General features: G+C 54.6%; 2 protein-coding genes across 9 annotated transcripts; one reads left to right on the plus strand and one right to left on the minus strand.

Moving 5' to 3' along the window:
- Positions 1 to 25: 25 nt before the first annotated feature.
- Positions 26 to 10573, minus strand: TBC1D17 (TBC1 domain family member 17). The gene is made up of 17 exons (XM_081274559.1): positions 10439 to 10573; positions 9959 to 10057; positions 9731 to 9805; positions 6992 to 7115; positions 6133 to 6340; positions 5491 to 5602; positions 5244 to 5405; positions 4543 to 4671; positions 4358 to 4461; positions 3897 to 3991; positions 3331 to 3447; positions 3154 to 3254; positions 2968 to 3067; positions 1455 to 1552; positions 1199 to 1315; positions 760 to 846; positions 26 to 680 (listed from the first exon to the last, which is right to left on the minus strand). Exons 1-17 carry the CDS (start codon positions 10457 to 10459, stop codon positions 483 to 485), a joined length of 1947 nt encoding a protein of 648 aa, XP_081130685.1. The 5' UTR covers positions 10460 to 10573; the 3' UTR covers positions 26 to 482.
- A 355-nt stretch (positions 10574 to 10928) lies between these two features.
- Positions 10929 to 18219, plus strand: AKT1S1 (AKT1 substrate 1). Of its 8 annotated transcripts, none has more exons than XM_081274571.1 (6): positions 11041 to 11059; positions 11586 to 11711; positions 14690 to 15069; positions 15759 to 15836; positions 15917 to 16086; positions 17210 to 18219. In XM_081274571.1, the coding sequence occupies exons 2-6, from the start codon at positions 11659 to 11661 to the stop codon at positions 17351 to 17353; spliced, it is 825 nt and encodes a 274-aa protein (XP_081130697.1). In that variant the 5' UTR covers positions 11041 to 11059; positions 11586 to 11658; the 3' UTR covers positions 17354 to 18219. The 8 variants fall into 8 exon arrangements, with proteins under 8 accessions (XP_081130702.1, XP_081130697.1, XP_081130699.1 ...); XM_081274574.1 differs by lacking the exons at positions 11041 to 11059; positions 11586 to 11711 and adding exons at positions 11996 to 12230; positions 12828 to 13112; XM_081274576.1 differs by lacking the exon at positions 11586 to 11711 and having other exon boundaries at positions 10929 to 11059.
- Positions 18220 to 18685: the final 466 nt, after the last annotated feature.

An 18685-nucleotide genomic window follows, 5' to 3' on the forward strand; every position in this document is an offset into this window, starting at 1 on the left:
TCTGTGACAACAGAAAATCTATGACTTCCAGTGGGCTAAACAAGTTTATTTTATTTATTTTTTTTTCACATGAGCAGCAGCTGGTGGGCAGGGTACCAGTGTGCAGCTCTGTAGGCCCCTCACTGCCATTACATCCAGGAGGTGCCTGCTGCTGTGGCCCTGAACACCTCATCTTCCACTTTTCCAGAAGCCCCAAATCAGGCTGGCTGGAAAGCCCTGCCTCCACATGCCCTACGGGGACCACCTCTTATGTCTCATTGGCCAAGTCCCAGGTCAGGTGGTCAGGCTTGGGCTCTGCACAGGGGCCACATGCCACCACCTCCCCATCCTGGCCATGATGCCAAGTGAAGTGAGAAATATGTTTAATGAAACCAGCTTATCAGGAGTGCAGCGGGCAGCAGCCCTCCTCACAGGTACCTTCCCTTAGCCCCCAGAGGCCTGGTGCAGATAAAGCGCCCGTGCAGGCCACTGGTCAATATAGGTTAGGAGTCTGGGCCGTCTTCCTCCTCTGGCAGGATCTCTAGGCTGCTGTCAGGTTGTGGGGCTGTGTCCCCTGGAGGTGGTGGGGCAGGCGGGGCCCGTGTAGGTGATAGTGGCAGTGGGGACACCAGGGGCGAGGGGCTGCGGGGCTCTGAGAGTGGCACCAGACCCAAAACCTCCTGCACGTTGTGGGGCAGTTCCTAGGGGCGTGGAGGCAAAAAGTCAGTGGTGAGCCAGCAGAAGAGCTGGGAGACCACTGTGGGGAGAGCCAGGACTCACCCGGCAGGCAGTCAGTTGCCGGTAGAGGGCCTCGGCACGAGTCAGCACGTCTTCCACGCTTAGCTTCATGGTCAGCTCGTTAATGTGCTGTGGGGAGGGAGTGGGTCAAGCACTACTCTACACACCTGCCTGCTGGGGAATGGAGGGAAGATAGGGATGACCCTGTAGGGGCTCAGAGCAGGGCTGTGGGGTCAGGGAGTCAGGCTTCTCAGTCCTACAGTAATTCCCATTGCTCACTGCTGGCCAGATATATTGTAAAATGAAGGGGCGGGGCATGTCCCCATTCACCTGTTCCGTGGGTACAATGCTAGGAGGCAGGCATAGGAGAAAGGAGAGAACAGCAGATCCACCCTGACAGTGTTCACAGCCAACCATCCATTCAATAGTCCAACTGTTGCACAGGCAAGGCATTGCCAGGGACGACAGGGGGAGCCCTCACCTTAAGGATCTCGTTGGAGCCAAAGCCAGACAGCATGAGGGTGTCCCGCTCCATGTCCAGGATGGCGCAGGCTACTAGCAGGTGCAGATTGGGACCGGGAAGCCCTGTCCACAGCACCTGGGGGTGCCAGAAGGAACCTCTGCCTGAAGTCCTACCCAAGTCTGCTCCATTCAGGTCTGCCCATCTCCCTCCAACCTTCCAGCCCCTCCCACTTCTCCTTCCTCTTCAGTCCTCCCACCAGAACTGGCTGGCCCACCTCCCACAGCCGAAGGATATCCGGGAAAGGGAATTCTCTCTTGAACCAGATGAGTAGCCACCGGAAGCAGAAGCAGAGAGAACCAGAGTCCTGGGAGTCTGGGGGAGGACAATGCATGACTCAGCTTCACCCAGAGCAGGTGCCCTATAATAAGCAAATTCAAAACCCAATTCCCCCCAAACTCAAAACCAATTCCAAAAAAAAAATTCACAACATGCCCAACAGCTGGACAAAGCCTCTGAGTAGTCCTGGTTGTCAGGCCCTCCCTGGGTGCAGGCAGGTCATATGTGCAGGCTTGGGGGTTTCAGAAGCCCACTCCAGCTTTCCCACCATGCCTGACACTCTCCAGAGGAAGTGCACTACCTCCACATCTTTCACTCTGACAAGATAAACACTCCCAAGGATAACAAAATCTTAGCCACCAGTGCTGGTGAGGGTTGTAGACACTGGCCCCTAGAAACACTGTTGGCCAAAATGTCAGCTGGGGTGATAACTTTGCAGGCAAGTGGCGATGAGGATATCAGTTCAAAAGATGGCACATAACTCTAACAACTGAGGAGGCTGAGATGGGAGGACCACAAGTCCTAGGCCAACCTAAGCAACTTATCAAGACCCTATATCAAAATAAAAACTAAAAAGAACTGGAGATGTAACTCCGAGGTAAAGCACCTCTGGGTTAAATTCCCAGTGTGGAGGCGGGGGGGTTATAAAAGTTTTGGCAGTGCTGGGGATGGAACCCAGGACTCCACACATGCTAGGCAAGTGTTCCACTACTAAGCCACACCCCAAAAGCCCTGGACATGGTCAGTTCCCTTTTTGAATTTTGACCTTAACATATCTTCCAGACTATTTATCCTGATAAGAAACTGCAGATGTCCATCAGGATAAATCAGTTCCGTGTGTCTTTCAGGGAAGAGAATTCCATGCATTTAGAGGATCTCGGACGCATTCAGGCATAGACAATTCCACGGATTCAGCTGCAAAGAGGCAGCTCAGGTCCTCATGCCCCAGAAAGTGAGGTGAGGCGTTTATCTCCCTCCCCCAAGAGTCTTAGAGCTTCCTCAAGGAAATATCATAAATAAATTACTTTATCATCATCTTTTACTTTTTTCTTCATCTGAATTTTCAGCATTTTTTATATTGAACAAATAGCTTATAGATAGCATGCAGCAGCCCCACCCAGGAGTCACAAAACCAGTTTCTGATCCTGGCCTAGGTTGAGCGGGAGCAGGATGGACAGAGATGGTAGATTCCCTGTTTCTGAAGCACCCTGGGAAGACCACACTGTAGCTGAAGCCCCTCAGGTGGAGGAAAGCATGGGGGTGGCTAGAGGATCATGGGCAATGCCAAAGCTCAGTTCCAAACTGCCATTCAGCCCTTACACTTAAGTTTCAGGATCTCTTGTTCAGATCAGCACCAAGCATCCCAGACACTTTCTGTGGCTACTAACAGAGAATCTCTGGCAAGGTCTGTGAATCCCTTGCCTACTCACCCACCAGCCCTAAGGACATACCCAGGAAGTCGCACAGTGGCTGGTCCAGCACCCTCAGGAGCAGCAGGAGTTGCCCGAGCTGCCGCTTCATGGTCTCCTGACTCTCCTCAAAGTTTCCATGCTGCAGGGAGAGGAAGGCAGGGGGTATCAGGAGCCCCCAGCCCTGACTCTCAGAGGTCTGTTTCCCACTCCTGTAGTAGGCCTTACCACAAGGTCCATGAAGCCACAGAAACACCAGAAAGCATCCACTTCACTCTGAATGACGTAGAGGATCGGGGAGAGAAGGTCACTCATGCCCTGGACGTAGCCTTGGGGGAGGGGGGCAAGGTCAGGATCTAGGGCAGAGCTCCTTCACCCCACCCCCACCCGGGGCCAGTTCCGCACCAAGATCAAAGTGGTACATGCAGTACGTGAGGAGGATGTCATGCAGGAGGCCCAGCCCTGGGTTCTCGGGGCCCTCGTAGAATTTGTTGGTCCTGTCAGTGCGGCTCACATCTCTCTCTGCAGGAACCCAGCGCAGAGTGCAAATGTAAAAAAGGTGAGGCCCCCGTTCCTCCTGGCCACCAGCACCAGCCCTGCCTCCTCTGCTCCCTGGCAGCCCCCAGCTTCAGCGCTCGCTCTGGGGCAGGAGTGGGATTGGTTCCAAAATCATCATTAACACTCCTGCTGTGAGGCACTGGGCTTCAACTCACCAGCTTACCCCATCCTGCCAGCGAAGAAACCGAGACCCAGAGAGGTAAAATCACTTGTCTAGACCTCCCAGTGACAACTGACATTTAATCCTAAAGGCTCCCCTGCCCCCGTCCCTGGCCTGTCACCCCAGGCCATTTCTACCATGCTTCACCCCCATTTCCCTCCCCAGATGACCTCATCCCTGCCCCAGCCCTCCTTGCTCCTTCCTCTCTCCCACCCTTTCACCTCTGCACCACCCCAAAACCCAGCACACCCACCAATGAGGCTGCGGTATCCATGCAGGAGTGAGTTCCTCCGCTCCTGCTCGGGACTCACAGACTTCCACTGCAGCTTCATGCGGAAATACTCATCCCTAAGGAGTAGGGAGGGCAAAGGCTAGACCACAAAACTATTATGACTAGTGACACAGCATGGCCCAGGAATGAAGCAGCAATTCAGACTGGAGACAGACCACATGGGGATGGCAGGTCTGACTTGTTCACCACCATGTCCTCTGGCACAGCACAGTGCCCAGCGTATGGCAGGCTCAAAACCAGTGTTCATGGAACAAGCCTATTGTCTACAGCATCCCTGTGAAGAGCCAGGTGCCGTGCTGGCTCATGGGACATGCTGTTGATCAAGAAGCTCCAATCCACCTGGGAGACTTAGGGAGGTGGAAGCCAAAGCTTTGAAGGGCAAAACTGCCCCAAGAACACAGGTGCCATGTTTTCTCACTCACGTCTTCTTGCGCACATGGGCCTTGTGCTCCTCAGCTGAGCCTTCCCAGCTGAGGTATCCCAGGAGGAACTTCCAGGCCTCTCGTCGCAGGCTGGGGCTCAGACCCTGGGGGTAGAGTGGCAGAGATAGTTCAGTGGATCTCCTGATGCCACCAGCCCTGCCCATCCCACATCCTCTGGTGCTCACCCCTGAGAAGATCCGGTTCTTCAATTCAGGGACCTGTTGTAGGCGGCCCTCAGGGCCCACGTGGAGGGCCCATTCCCCTTCTGTGACTGGGGAAGCCCGTTCCACAACTGGCCGTGGCCCCAGTTTTACCTGCAGTACACAAGGAGGTAAGCCTGGGGCTTGCCAGATCTGGCCCTTAGCACCATCTCAGTCCACCTCCAAGGGAGCTCAGAGCCCTTCTTAGCTCAACAGACCATTAATAATCAGGGACAGAAAACAGCTCCCTCCCTGAATCAGCAGCAAGGCCACCCAAGGCAGGACAGCCCCCAGTGACAACAGCCATCGGGTGTACTCTGTGCTTGGCACAGCCGAATGTGCTTCTGTCAGATCACTCCCCTTTGCTATTTTTTAAATTTTGGTACTGAGGTTCAAACCCAGGACAACTGAGCTACAGTCTCAGCCTTTTATTTATTTTGAGGCAGAGTCTTGCCAAGATGCCCAGGCTGGCCTTGAACTCATGATACTCTTGCCTCAGCTCCTCAAGTTGCTGACATTACACTTGTATGCCACCATATCCAACTGAAATTACTTCTTATGCAACCCCAGAAGAGTGGTGCCACTACTGTCCCACATTGTAAGGAGGAAATAGAGGCCCAGGAAAATTAAGTCATGTGCCCATGAAACAGCCAGAAAGTAACAAGCAGGGCCCACTTGATACTTACACAGGATATGACCTCGAACCCAGGCTCAGGCTCATCATCAGGTGGTGGAGGAAGGTCAGGGGAGGAGGTCCCCTCAGGGTGTGGCTGCAGCGCTCCTCGGAAAAAGTTGGTCACTCGGGAGAAGCTGCTGAAGGTGGTGGAGTAGGGGTCCTGGAGGAAGCGCTGGGCACAGAGACAAAGATTATCACAGGTTCCATTGGGTCCTGCCCCACTCCCACCCTGCTGGCCTGGTAGAGAGGACACTCACAGACACCACGTTGGAGCTGTCCTGGTCAAAGAGCTGCAGGTGGTGAAAGGAGTTGGAGAGGGCGGAAGAGTCGTGAGGGAAGACAAGGTAGAGGCGGGAGTCCTGCGGTGAGCTGGCAGGTGGGAGGGGATGCACCGGTGATGCGCGGTGGAGACCCAGTGTCCTGGGCTGTCCAGGCACACATCTGTTCATTTCAGCATCCCAGCAGCCCTTGAGGAAGCCCTCATCTCAGGTATGTTATTGGAGGGAGAGGTCAGGGACTAGAGCTGGGCAATAAGGGTCTGCACCTCCCTGGCCAGGGTGACTCGACTCAGGGATGAGCCTGAGAGGCAGCTGTGGGATTCTGTTGGAATGTGATGGGAAGATGTTTCCATGCAGGCTGTTGCTAAGTCTGGGCTGCTAGGGGCCTCAGGGAATGACAGAAGCTCAAAGGGAAAAGAAGCAATCTCTAGCACTGTGGGTCCCAGGGCCTGACTGAAATCCATACTACTCTTGGGCTTCTCAGTTTTGTTATGCCAGGCAATTCCTTTTATCTTCCTTTAAGTCAGTTTGAATTGTGTCTTCTTTGCAATCTGAAGGGGTCAAGATGCAGCTGCAGAGGGCCAGGGCCTAGTCAGAGCCTAGAGCTGAGAGAAGGCTCACCTGGCCAACAGCAGATAGCGGCTGAGGACACGCAGCAGGGCTCGGGTGCCCCCACGGTGGAAGTGCAGAGCAGGCAGTGAGCCTCCAGCCTGAGTCACCAGAACCAGGTAGGCCCAGCTGAGGCCTGGCTTGGACCGGCGTATGGACTTGAGCTCCCCCAGGCTCACCGAGAAGGCCCAGGAGCCCCGGGCGGAGCTTGGCTCTGCACCTAGGAGGAAAGCACTGTGTTGGAAGCAGCATGGAAGTACAGAGGCAGCCAGGTCAGCACAGTTGTCTCCTGAGTCCCACCAAAAGTGGTTCCCATGTCCCAATCTTTTATAATTGAGCCACCTTATATTTCTTAGAGAATAAAACAATAAAATGGGAAAGAAGCCTGGTAGATATGTGCCTGTTCCAGAACCTTCTCAAGCTCCTTACAACCTTCAGGGTGAAGACTATATTCCTTAATCTGCTACTTGAAGTCCTTCAGGTCTGTTCCAAATCAGATTCCTTTCTGTCTCACCTCCAACCTCCTTTTCAGTTCAGACCCCACACTCAAACCACAACACCCCCTGCACTCCTTCTTCTGGCCTTGCTGGGAAAGAAAATTCCTGAGTGTCCCTCAGAGAGGTAGGACGTGACCAACCCTGATAACCCAGTTATCAGCCCTGTTGTAGCTGATAACTGGCTGCATCTGTCACACCCACCAGCCTAGAAACCTTCAGGGGTAGGACCCAAGGGGGTGCCCGAAGCCAATCCACTCCACTCTCCTGGGACAGGAAGGTGGTGCCAGGTGGCCATTCCAACTAAGCAACAAAATCTTTGCCACTGAGGGCAAGATGTGTTCCACCTGCCTCCCAGGGACACCAGTTCAGCCTACCTTCTGTGGGTTCTGAGTGATGTGGCCGTGGCCGCACTGTGCTGATGACAGCCCAGTCAGGTTCATAGCCTGGGTCAAAGGTAGGTTCCTCCTCAGAGGTGCAGGAGTCACCCCCACTGGAGTCCTTGGGGGAGGAAAGGAGGAGAATGAGGTGCTACGGATTCAGAGTTTCCAGATCTGAGCCTAGAGTCTCTATTAGAAGGCAGTCCATTTGAACAGGGAGTAAGGCACAACAGTGGCACAGCACTTGAGCAAGGTCACCCAGCATAACCAGGACTTGAACCCAGGTCTTCCAGTGTGTAGGGATGAATGCTACTGAGCAAGTAGCTTTGCAGTGAGACAATGAGACAGCAAGACTGCAGTGCTTAAAGAAAGTTGCTAGCACTTAACAGGGAACTGCACTACAAAACCACCATTAGATGCCAATCACAAGCTTAGGGTATGGCTCAGTGGCAGAGCATTGGCCTAGCATGCATGAGGACCTGGGTTCCATCTCAACACCACAAAAGAAAAAAAGAGAAAGAAAGAAAGAAGATACCACTTCATACCCACCAGAATTGCTGAATTAAACAGACGATAACAAGCGCTGGCAAGGATGCAAAGAAATAAACCTGCCTACACTGCTCGTGGGAATGTAAAATGGTGCCACTGCTCAGGAAAGCAGTCTGGCAGTTCCTCAAAAGATTAAAAAATAGAGTTACCATGATGAGCCAGCAATCCATTCCTAGGTATGGGCCCCAGAGAAAGGAAAATCTATGTCCACACAAAAACTCAGACATGGTCACAGCATATAATTCATAATGGCCAAAAGATGGAAACTACCCAAACATCCATCAAATTGATAAAGAAGCAAAATACTGCATATCCAGGTGACATGAAGGCCAGATACTATTCAGCCTCATGAAGGAAAAGGGCCACACTACAACATGGATGGTCCTTGCAAGTATGAGTAAAAGAATTGCATGATTCCATTTACAGGAAACATCTCAAATAGGCAAAGTCAAACAAAGAAAATAGATCTGTGGGAGGCCACCTGCCCATGAGCTAAGCATCCCCTCTCAACCTTCAGTAAAGGGGATTCTTTTTTTTTTTTAAGAGAGAGAGGAGGGGGAGAGAGAGAGAGAGAGAGAGAGAATTTTCAATATTTATTTTTTTAGTTTTCGGCGGACACAACATCTTTGTTTGTATGTGGTGTTGAGGATCGAACCCGGGCCGCACACATGCCAGGCGAGCGCGATACCGCTTGAGCCACATCCCCAGCCCAGTAAAGGGGATGTTGATCTGGCATTGCACACCATGCGCTGTGCAAAGCAAGTGGCCTTTACCTTCACTGGGCAAAGAAGTTTGCTTCAGCTCTGGACTTGAGCCAATGGGATTGAACAACCCCCCATTTGAAACCTTATCCCCTGCCTTATTTGATGAAGAACATTATATTGAACCTCCTTTCTGTGTCCCCCTCATAAAAATAAAGAGATTCCAGGTGCACACTCTTTTCCAGTGCTGTCTCCAGTGTGGAAGCTGACTTTTAAGGTCACAGAGCAGTCCCGCTCTCGATATGAAAATTACTTCTGTGTCCTGTGCTTTTTCGCCATTTTCTTAGCTTAATGTTGCAGCCAGCTCATCTCGTCAGCACGGGTCATTGGCGAGATAGATCCACAATTACAAGCGGCTATGCACAGACAACAGGGAGTGACCACCAGGAGGCATACTGTTTCTTTGGGGAATGACAAAATGTTTTCAACTTAGTGATGATGGTGAATACATTGGACTACGTGCTTTTTTTTTTTTTTTTTTAATTTGTTCTAATTAGTTAGAACTACATGCTTTAAATTTTTTACTTTATGGGCTGGGGAACAGCGCTTGCCTAGCATGTGTGAGGCACTGGGGTTTGAGCCTCAGCACCATATAAAAATAAATAAATGAATTTCTTACTGTATATTAAAGTGTTATGGGGCTGGGGTTGTGGCTCGAGGCAGATCGCTTGCCTGGCATGTGTGAGGCACTGGGTTCGATCCTCAGGACCACATAAAGCAAAAATAAAGACATTGTGTCCACCTATATGTAAAAAATAAGTATTTTTTAAAAAGTGTTATGGTAAATTATATCTCAACAGTGAAAAAAATTGTTTACTCACAGATTGTTATGAAACTAACAAAATCCCCACTATGGGGGCTGGTACACAATAAGAGCCATAGATGGTGGTTGCTCTTAATGGTGCCAGCTCAGGGGCTGCTGCACAGATTCTGTGAAATGGTGCAGACAAGGGCTGTGCTGAGGGCTAAGTAGAGTGAAAGCCAGTAGTGCTGGTGATAACCCATGAAAGACAGGAAAGGGACAAAATATGTAAGAACTGAGGGGAGGGGAGAAGTGGATAAGAAGCCTCAGTGAGCTGTTCTCTACCATGATGGCAGACTACACCCAAGAAATGTCATACCCCTTCAAGCAACTGGAATGCACAGGCTCAGCTCTCCCATCCCACACTGGCAAGGCTCCCCCGAGGAGCAAAGGGTACAGGAGCAGGTGTCCTCACAGCCATGAATCTTATGGTCCCCATCCTCTTCCCTTGAATGGGCATTTTCAGCCCATTTCACAAAGAGGAACAGTGGAGCAGAGAGTTCCTAGTTCTCAGCCAGGCTCACACATGCCCCCACAGGTGTCTAGGATGGTACCCAGGTCCCTCAATGCCTCTGCTACTCAGACCTAGAAAAGAGTAAGAAGCGGGATTCGATGGAACCCTACCTTCTTGGAAAAGAGGATTTGGGTGGAATCTCCAGCCTCCTCTACAGGAGCCCAGTGCAGAAGGACGTCATTGTCCTGGGGTAAATGAAGAGGAATTAGTGGGCTCTCCAAACCACCTCAAAGCTTTCATTCAGTGCAGTTTCCCAAATAATGCAGTCACCACCCTCACTCAGCCTTCCACACCCTACCACCCCTGCCTTCTGAAGGCCCTGCTTTCTTCCAGCCCACCTTCTCCACGACACGGATGACGCCAGCGATGAGCGAGTCCGGGTCCTGATGCTTTTTGGCGCTGGTGTGCAGGTACACACCTAACTTCTCAAACACCACCTGCCGGCCACAACCAGGGAGGGTAAAACCCCGCCAGGGCGGGCTCATGAAGGGGCGGCACCGGAAGGGAGCCAATGGGAGCGGGCCTGGGCGGAGCTAGTCCCAGGGGCGGGGCCTGGGGCTTTGCGGAGGGGTTGGGGAGAGTGTGACCAAACCGAAGACCAGACCCGCGTTCCGGCGTGGGTGCGCATTCCAAAGAGGGCGGGGCTAAAAGGCAGGGTGTCCCTCCGGACAGCCATGCAAAGGGTGACAGCGCGTTTACCAGGGAATGGTGTTTGCTAAGGCTTTGCCTGGTTCCCATAACCCCTGCACAGCCAGTAGACTACCGAAAGGGGGAGGTTTGTATAGATAGAAGCGAAGGAATGGGTTCTGAGTACTTACCCTGTAGCCGGATCCCTCCATAGTTGCCACAGAGGCCCCACTGCCCCAGCTTCGTTCTTTTCCGGGTCAGTGTGGTGTCACATCCGGAAAGGACACTCTCCCTCAAGTCCAGATGGTGGTAGCGCCCTTACCATTCTAAAGCAGGAGTGGGGGGCTAGGGATGTGGCTCAAGCGGTAGCGCGCTCGCCTGGGATGCGTGCGGCCCGGGTTCGATCCTCAGCACCACATACCAACAAAGATGTTGTGTCTGCCGAGAACTAAAGCAGGAGTGGGTGAGACCACTTTTCAGAATGGGGTAGTTAAACTTGAACTGCAAGGGTTCGAATCACAAGGTATAGACGTTGAAGGTGGAGCTGTCAGAGGGTACGCAGGCGCAGCGTCTCCGCTCTCGCCACGGAGTAAACAAGTGGGAGGGTCCAAGAGCTCCGCCCCCCCAGCTCGAGTTCGCCCCAAAACGTCCACTTATTTTTCCATGCTGTATACTGGCATCGAAGTCAAAGAGGTGCCATTTTGCTCAAGGGCACGGCTTTAACAGGTCGGCCGAGGCCATGTTAATGCGGGGCAGTCTCATCTCTCCGCGGGGCACGAAAGCGAGGTGTTGGAAAAGAGGAACGGATAAAGGTGAGAGGAGATGTACACAAGACGTTCGGAGGGGCTCGGGATTACGGGATGCAGCCGTAAATGCCCCCGGAAACGAAGCTGTCCCAGACGAATTCCTGAGTCACCGTGGAAAGTGGGCTGAGCCGCCATTTTGAAGCTGGGCAAACCGAAGCAAGAAATGCTGCCATATTGGATATTTGCCAGTCTTGGTGCTGCTGGGGGGTAGGTTGGTGGGAGGGAGTGTCCATACACATTGGGAGAAAATGAAGCCAGACTGGATGCCATGTCGCTGACGGGCTCTGATTTCCTCCATTTTTTGTGTCTGCGGAAAAACTTGATTACGGGTGAGGGATGTCAAGTCACTTGCCTGAGTTTATTACAATCCTGTGTGAGGATCTGCCGTCAGCCATATTTCTTGGGGGCAAATCGAAGTGGCCTAGGCTTGAGCGGAAACCTTTCTTTCACCATCTCATTTATGGGCACTCTGCTGTTACTATTGCCCCCATTGGCCTAGATGAAGCATCTATTGTTGCCATTTTGGTCTCAGGAGACCCGAATAAGGGAGGAGGAGTGTGCGGAGTGGAGGAGGGGCAACTACACGGAAGTGACGCAGCGCCGCCATGCCTTTTGAGGGCGGCGACGGCGCCGGGCCGGCCATGCTGGCTACGGGCACGTGAGTGGAGGCGGCGTTGTGAACCGCGGTGTGGGGAGGATTTGGCGTTCCGGAGGCAGAGGGGGCGCTGGGAGGGCTATCGGTTCACGGAAGGGGTACGGCCTGCATCAGTCAGCGGGCAGAGATCGTCCAGCGACCTTTGGCTGAATGCTGGAAGAGAGTCTCCCATGGGAACCGTCATGTCTGACCTCAGGAAAATCCTAGACAACCTTATTTTCCGGTGTCCCTACCCACAGGATCCTCACCTTGACTCGTGGGCCATGCCACGGGACCTAGGTGTCGCTGGGGGGGGGATTCGCGGCGCCCCTCACCCGTCCAAAGGCGGGACTTCCGGTCCTGGCCCCACCTGGGCGGGATTTCCTGTTTTTTCTTGTAGAAGTGGGTCCTCCCAGGACCCCGGGTGTGGTGGGAATGGGTCTGAGCGGCGGAGCCGGTCCCCGACGTTTACCCTGCCCCGGCTCCAGCGTGCATGCTCGCGTTCCTCACCCCTCCGGGCGAGGGTCGCTTCCAGCTTGACAGGTGGGGGGCTTCGCTAGCATCCCTCATGCTTTGGGGGCTTGCCCTTTTCTCACCGCTTCCTGGAGTCAGTTTCCTCACTCCCCCTCCCCTCCTCCTCACCTTTCTTCCCTCCACATCCCATATGAAGGGGCCAGTCGCCTTGCCGCCGCCCCCCTCCCTCCCGTAGGGGACATGTCCCACCCCCAATCTTAAACTCCACGGGGGTGAGGCTCCTGAGAGGCGACTGGACCCGCTCCCAGAGGAGGGGGCGGGAGGCCCCTAGCTCTTTGCTGCCCTGTTGGGGAGCAGTCCAGAGAGCCCTCAGGCCTTGGCAGAGAGATTGTGTGAGTCCCTGGTCCTTTTTGCCCCTGCCTCTTGTCTGAGGTGCAGGGACCTTCACAACCCGCTTTGCCTCCGTTTTCACACTGGTCAGCTCTGTGGCCACCCCAAGTTCTAGTGCAAAGAGGTAGTTGGATCCTAATGTCCTCTTCTGTTTTCTGCATGTACACATAGGGGGCCCAGGAAAGTGAGAGCCCAGGCCATGTCTGTCACTGTCAGGACCTGCCTGTGATTTTAGACCAGTCTGTACCTGCTCTGAGCCTGAGTTTCCTTCATCAGATGGAAAGAACTTGAGAGTGTACAAGATACTGGACACCTCCCAGTGCTGCAGGACCTGGGGATCAGACAGACAGCAGTTTTAGCCCCTCTTCTGCCTTGTCCAGCTGTGTGCTTTCTGGCTAGTTTCTTAAGCTCACTGAGCCTCATTTTCCCCATCTGGATAAGAAGATCATGAATCTTCCCACCTGAGGCAGGCAGGATGGTCGGCAGGATTAAGAACTCTCTAGATCTTGTCCTAGTCCTGGCCTCAGCCCTGCTATTTCTGGCTGTGTGACCCTGGACAAGGTACTGAATTTCCCTGAGCATGAGTTTGCAACTGTAAAGTGGGGTGATACTCTCCCTTCCCCTTAGGGTGGGGAGTGAGAAGAAGTTGATTCCACCCTCGGGCCCTGCCTGGAATATGAAATGTGTTGCGTGGACCTCCCTCCCAGCAGAGTTGTGTACTCCCTGAACCCTGTTGTGGGTTATCAGCCCCCACCTTCGTGAGCTGAGAGGAGGTGAGGTGAGGACATCGAGTTCCTGTACCCATTTCTGTGGTCACAAATCAAAAAGGGCCTGAAAGTTGAATTCCGATTCCTTGCTTCCTTTCACCCTGCCTCTGGTGGACTTGAATCCCTCCAGTGACAGGGTACTTAATTATGTCTCCAAGGAAGCTCCTCAGCTCCCCAGCAGCTCTGGCTTACTGCTTTGGTTAACGGGGAAGAAGGAGGGAAGAGTGGCCCAGGGTCACGTAGCTGGCTGGAATCAGGGCAGGAAGCCAGTCCCCTGCCTCTGGCCTTCCCACCGATGTTGCCCAGAGCTGACTTGTCCTAGAGACAGATTCCTGCTTAGGGGAGCTCACAGTCTGATAAGAGAGGCAGTCAGTGGTACAGCTGTCACTAGCTGAGGTGACTTGACTAGGATGGAGGGAGCCTAAGCATTGTGGGGGCTGAGGAGGATGTCGTCCACTTGGGAACCAAGGAAGACTTACAGACAAGGTGGCAAGACAGCATCTCATAGGAAGCGCAAAGCTTTCAGTGGGTGGATTTCTAGGCAGAGAGCAGCTCACATGGCTTTTTTTCCCCCCTTTATTCAATCCTTTCCTGAGGGGATTGGCTGTAACAGGAGGTTGCTCAGATGCAGGAGCCCCAAGGAGGGGAATTGGCTTAATCAGGGGTGAGGGAAGTTTCATTCACACAGGATGAGTGACTGGTTGGCCTTGAATGGAGGTCCAGTCTTCCAGGTGTGGGGACCACCTTGTCCTGGGAATTCCGCAAGTGGTAGGGTCAGCTCTTGGTGGAGATGACCCTCTGGGCCTCATGTTATGTGACTGGAGGCTGGGGTGATGGTGCAGCTGGTTCAACAGAAATGCATTGCCAGCCTGTCAGTTTCCTAGAAGCCACTGGAAAAAGAAAACAGATGAAATTTATTTCTGCCATCTGTTTTATTTGGCCAGTATGTGTAACTGCCATCCTTTCAACATGGGGTCCAGAGTGAGTGACGGCTACCGAGCAGTTTTGCCTTCTGCTTCTTCATACTGAGTCTTCAAAACCCGGCATGGCTGTGACGCTCATAGCACCTCTCTGCTTGTAGCTGCCACATTCCAAGGACTCCTGACTCGCATGTGGGACAGGGCAGAGCCAAAAGGAGACCTGGGGCTGGGAAAGGACGGTGCAGATATTTGGGGCAGGAGGGAGGTGGGTGTGAGTGAGGGGTGGTGTGAGGGGCCCGGGGAAGTAGCAGGTTTGCAGAAAGCACCAAGCTTAGCCGGGCAAAGTGGATGTGAGGGACATGAGTGGCATCCAGGGGGCAGTGGACGAGGCTGGGTGGGAACAGTATGGGCACCTGAGCCTCATCCCCCTTTGTCCTGCTTTGGCCCACAGGGCGCTGATGGCGTCAGGGCGGCCGGAGGAGCTGTGGGAGGCTGTGGTGGGGGCTGCCGAGCGCTTCCGGGCCCGGACAGGCACAGAGCTGGTGCTGCTGACGGCTGCACCACCACCACGCCCGGGGCCCTGTGCCTATGCAGCCCATGGCCGTGGGGCCCTGGCTGAGGCTGCCCGCCGCTGCCTCCATGACATTGCCCAAGCTCATAGGGCAGCTGCTGCCGCCCGGGCCCCCGGGCCCCCACCAGAACCACAGCCGCCCAGCCCTGCCCCAAGCCCACCCCAGCCTGCCCTGGCCAGGGAAGATGAGGAGGACGAGGAGGATGAACCCACGGAGACAGAGACCTCCGGGGAGCGGCTGGGTGGCAGCGATAACGGAGGTAAGAAGGTGCCAGGCAGAGGCTGGGGATCTGGTCCTGGCTAGCTGCCTGCTGTGACTTTCCAGGGGGGCCGAGGCCCTTGGGACTGTGTCTCGTGAAACGTCACCCAGCAGCCACCCCAGTCAGGGAGCAGCCAGCTTGCAGGGGTTCCTCCCAGAGGCTGCACTCAACACTGAGGTTCTGAGGAGAGAGAGAGAGTGCAGGGGAATCAGTTAATAGGAATTACTGTCTGTTGTCGCCAATGCCTGGCCTCGGCCTCCTCCCATTGCTGGACAACACCTGCCGAGAAGGAAGGTACAGACAGGAGCCAGGTGTGCGGAGTTGAAATCCTGGTGATGTCACTTACTTGCTGTGGGACCTCCAGCCAGCGACACAATCTGTCGAGCCTCTCCTTTTGTCAAGCAGGTGTCACAATTGTGCCATTTTCTGTAAGCCTATGTTCTGAGTCACATTGATTGTCCAAAACAGATCTTAGAGGCTCCTTGTTAGGGTATTTTTTGCATCTGAGGGTGTGACAGGTTGACAGATGAATTCTCCTCATGAGCGGCCAGATAACGAGCACCGTGTATTTGAGGCTGAGAGACTAATAATTGTAGGAGCCCCCAGAAAGCAGTGACAGTGTCTGGAGTTGGGGCACTTGTAGCAGGATAGCAACCTGACTGGCCAGGGCCTCTTGACACCATCCTCAGGGCTCTTCGTGATGGATGAGGATGCCACCCTCCAGGACTTGCCCCCCTTCTGCGAGTCAGACCCTGAGAGCACAGATGGTGAGTGTCCCCCGCTGTCCCCACACCCAAGAACCAGGAATGCTAATAGGGACAGAGGCTGAAGTACCCCTTTCTCACAGATGGCAGCCTGAGCGAGGAGACCCCAGCTGGCCCCCCAGCCTACTCCATGCCCCCAGCCTCGGCGCTGCCCACACAGCAGTATGCCCGGTCTCTGCCTGTGTCGGTGCCTGTCTGGGCCTTCAAGGAGAAGAGGACAGAGGCCCGGTCATCAGATGAGGAGAACGGGCCGGTGAGGGGCAGGTGGGGCTGGGGAGGAGGGAAGCTAGACAAGCTCAGAGCCACCTGCTGCAGGAAGCCCTCAGATCTGCTGCCTTCTCACCTGTGAGCTCACTGAAGCCCACTCAGCCATGAGAGGCAGGTTTCCAGCCACAGTCCTGCAGCTGTAGCCATGCTGTTCGGAAGGCCTCCTCTGCTCTCCTGGGGTAGCTCCAGCTACCAAACAGTGGAACTCCTTGAAACCAGGAGGAAACTGAGGCACTGAGAGGACGCATGGCCTCCCAGAGGTCTGAGACTGGAACCCAGCTTCCTTTAGAAGAGCAGTGGGCTGCAAGGGAGAAGGCCTGGCATTGTCCCCCTCAAGACTCAGTGTCCATTTACTTAGAGATGAGTGATCTGACGCTGGGCAGAAAAATGGGCGTGGGGGTCTGCCGCCCATTTTTCTGCCCCCAGGTTGTAGAAGGGCCCAGTGAGGCATCAGGTGCAGTGCTGCTGTCTATGTTGGCAGCTTGTGGTCACACAGTTAACCGATTGAACCTTCAAGGCCTCCTAGTACTGGACCCTGGGCTGTCCTCCTCATGGGCTCCTGACCAACTAGTGCCTGTGGCCTCTCCCAGCCTACTGGAGGGCTTTGATAGTGGATATGAGGGTCCTTTCTATGCAGACCACCTGATAGTTCACCTTCCTTGCTCCATCTCTGAGATGGCTATCCAATTTCAGCCCTCCCAGGGCCCTGTTATACCCATCTTTCAGAAGGGGAGACTGTGGCCTAGGAAGGCAAAATCTCTATGTACAGCTAGCTAGTCTGCAGCAGAGGTCTGATTGGAATGTGACTGGATCTTTAGCCCAAATGGTGCCTGAGACCCCTCCCTGCGGTGGGACAGGCAGCTGTGGTGGCACACAGGTCAAGATGGGGAGGGGGAGAGGCCAACAAAGCTGCCAGAGGAGGTGCGAGTTGGGTAGAAGAATGGAGCAAGAGGGCATGGCTGGCGGTGGGCATCCCAGGGCCCAAGCGGGAGGGTCGGGACCAGCTGGGAGCAGGCCTGTCGCCCAGGGTGCAGGGGCTGAATGCTGGAGCTCTGGGTGTGTGCCGCGGGCCCTGAGGGTGCTGACCCACTCCGCCCACGTCTCTGCAGCCCTCCTCGCCGGACCTCGACCGCATCGCGGCGAGCATGCGCGCGTTGGTTCTGCGGGAGGCTGAGGACACCCAGGTCTTCGGGGATTTGCCACGACCTCGGCTCAACACCAGCGACTTCCAAAAGCTGAAGCGGAAATACTGAGGCCCACGAAGCTTCTCGGGCCGCGTCCGCCCCGCCCACACTACACCCCCGCCGCGCCCCCAGGGCTGGCCAATCCCAGCCCGAGCCGGGACAGTCCCCACGAATCTGCGGTCCCAGGACTGACCCGCCCTGCACTTCCCGCCGCCCTTCCAGCCCTCGATCTCCCGCCCAGGAGCGCGATCCGGCCACTCTTCGCGTGGGGTCTGTCGCCCATTTTTCTGCCCAGCGTCAGACTCTGATTGCTTCGGCCCGCCGTCGGGGCGGGGCCGGTCCTAAACCTCCCGGGTCAGCTCTGCCTCGGCGAAGGTGGTTTCGCTCTCGCGGCCTTGGAGGTCCCTGAAGGAGCACTGCCAAGCCCAGGAGTGGGTGGTGGCACTGACTCGAGCCTGGTGACTGGGCAGCTCTGTGATTGACTCGTCAGTCTCCAGAGGCCCGCCCACCCGCCCTTCCAGAATTGTCCCACCTCACTGGCTCCTCGGGGACAGCGGCCAAGCCTCTGGCGCCCAGAACTGCGGCTTCCAGTTTATGGCTTTACACTACTGGGGCTGGGGTCGTTTTTTGCCCCTAGTCCTTACACTTGTGACCCTGGCCACCTCAGGGATGGCCCAATCCCGTGTCTGCGTCTGACACCCCACTTCATTGATTCCATCCCACAAACACCTGCCAATCCAAGCCCGTCCCTGCATCCAGGACGGAACCAGCTCCCGCTCCTCTTCCCCCCACCCCCACAGGTGCCTTAAAGGGCCCTCGTCCACCAGAGGTGGAGGGCAGGGGGCTCACTCTCCAGCCCTGGTGTGGGGGAGAGAGTTGGGGGGGGTCGGAAATTGGGAGGGGCGCTCTGAGATTAAAGAGTTTTACCTCTACAAGTGTGTGTGTTAGGTGTTCTACATTTTCCGAAGACGGAGAGCAGCGGTTAATTGACTCAGTGCAAAGCTGAATGTTGGAATTATCGTCTTTTTTTTTTTTTTTTTGAGAGTAAGAATTTTTTAATATTTAGTTAGCGGCGGACACGACATCTTTGTTGGTATGTGGTGCTGAGGATCGAACCCGGGCCGCACGCATGACAGACGAGCGCGCAACCGCTTGAGCCACATCCCCAGCCCCTGGTCTCGGTTTTAATTTAAATTCAGGGGGTCGTGGAGACCACTTCAGTCCTATGTGACTATGGAACTCCAACCTGAAGCGGAATGAGTGATGGAATCGTAATGGCCCTTAATTAATCGGTCTCTGGAGAGCATGCTAAGGTTCCCAAACAAAGCCAGGAATCTTTAGGCGGGCGTTTCCCACAAGAATGCTGAGGGCGATTAGACAGCAGGTGGAACCTGGTTCGAA

Source organism: Spermophilus citellus (genome assembly GCF_964194105.1).
Source record: "Spermophilus citellus genome assembly, chromosome: 18".
Lineage (NCBI taxonomy): Eukaryota > Metazoa > Chordata > Mammalia > Rodentia > Sciuridae > Spermophilus > Spermophilus citellus.

What these genes read in the sequence shown, in the direction of transcription:
- TBC1D17 (XM_081274559.1), bottom strand. Translation starts at nt 10,459, where the DNA reads ATGGAGGGATCCGGCTACAGG. An exon ending in TGGAGGGATCCGGCTACAGG is followed by an intron (nt 10,058 to 10,438) that starts GTAAGTACTCAG and finishes TGTGGCCGGCAG; the next exon opens with GTGGTGTTTGAGAAGTTAGG. An exon ending in GCCACTGTGCGACTTCCTGG is followed by an intron (nt 1,553 to 2,967) that starts GTATGTCCTTAG and finishes GTCCTCCCCCAG; the next exon opens with ACTCCCAGGACTCTGGTTCT.
- AKT1S1 (XM_081274569.1), top strand. Translation starts at nt 14,598, where the DNA reads ATGAGTGGCATCCAGGGGGCAGTGGACGAGGCTGGGTGGGAACAGTAT. An exon ending in GGGTGGCAGCGATAACGGAG is followed by an intron (nt 15,070 to 15,758) that starts GTAAGAAGGTGC and finishes CACCATCCTCAG; the next exon opens with GGCTCTTCGTGATGGATGAG. An exon ending in AGACCCTGAGAGCACAGATG is followed by an intron (nt 15,837 to 15,916) that starts GTGAGTGTCCCC and finishes CCTTTCTCACAG; the next exon opens with ATGGCAGCCTGAGCGAGGAG.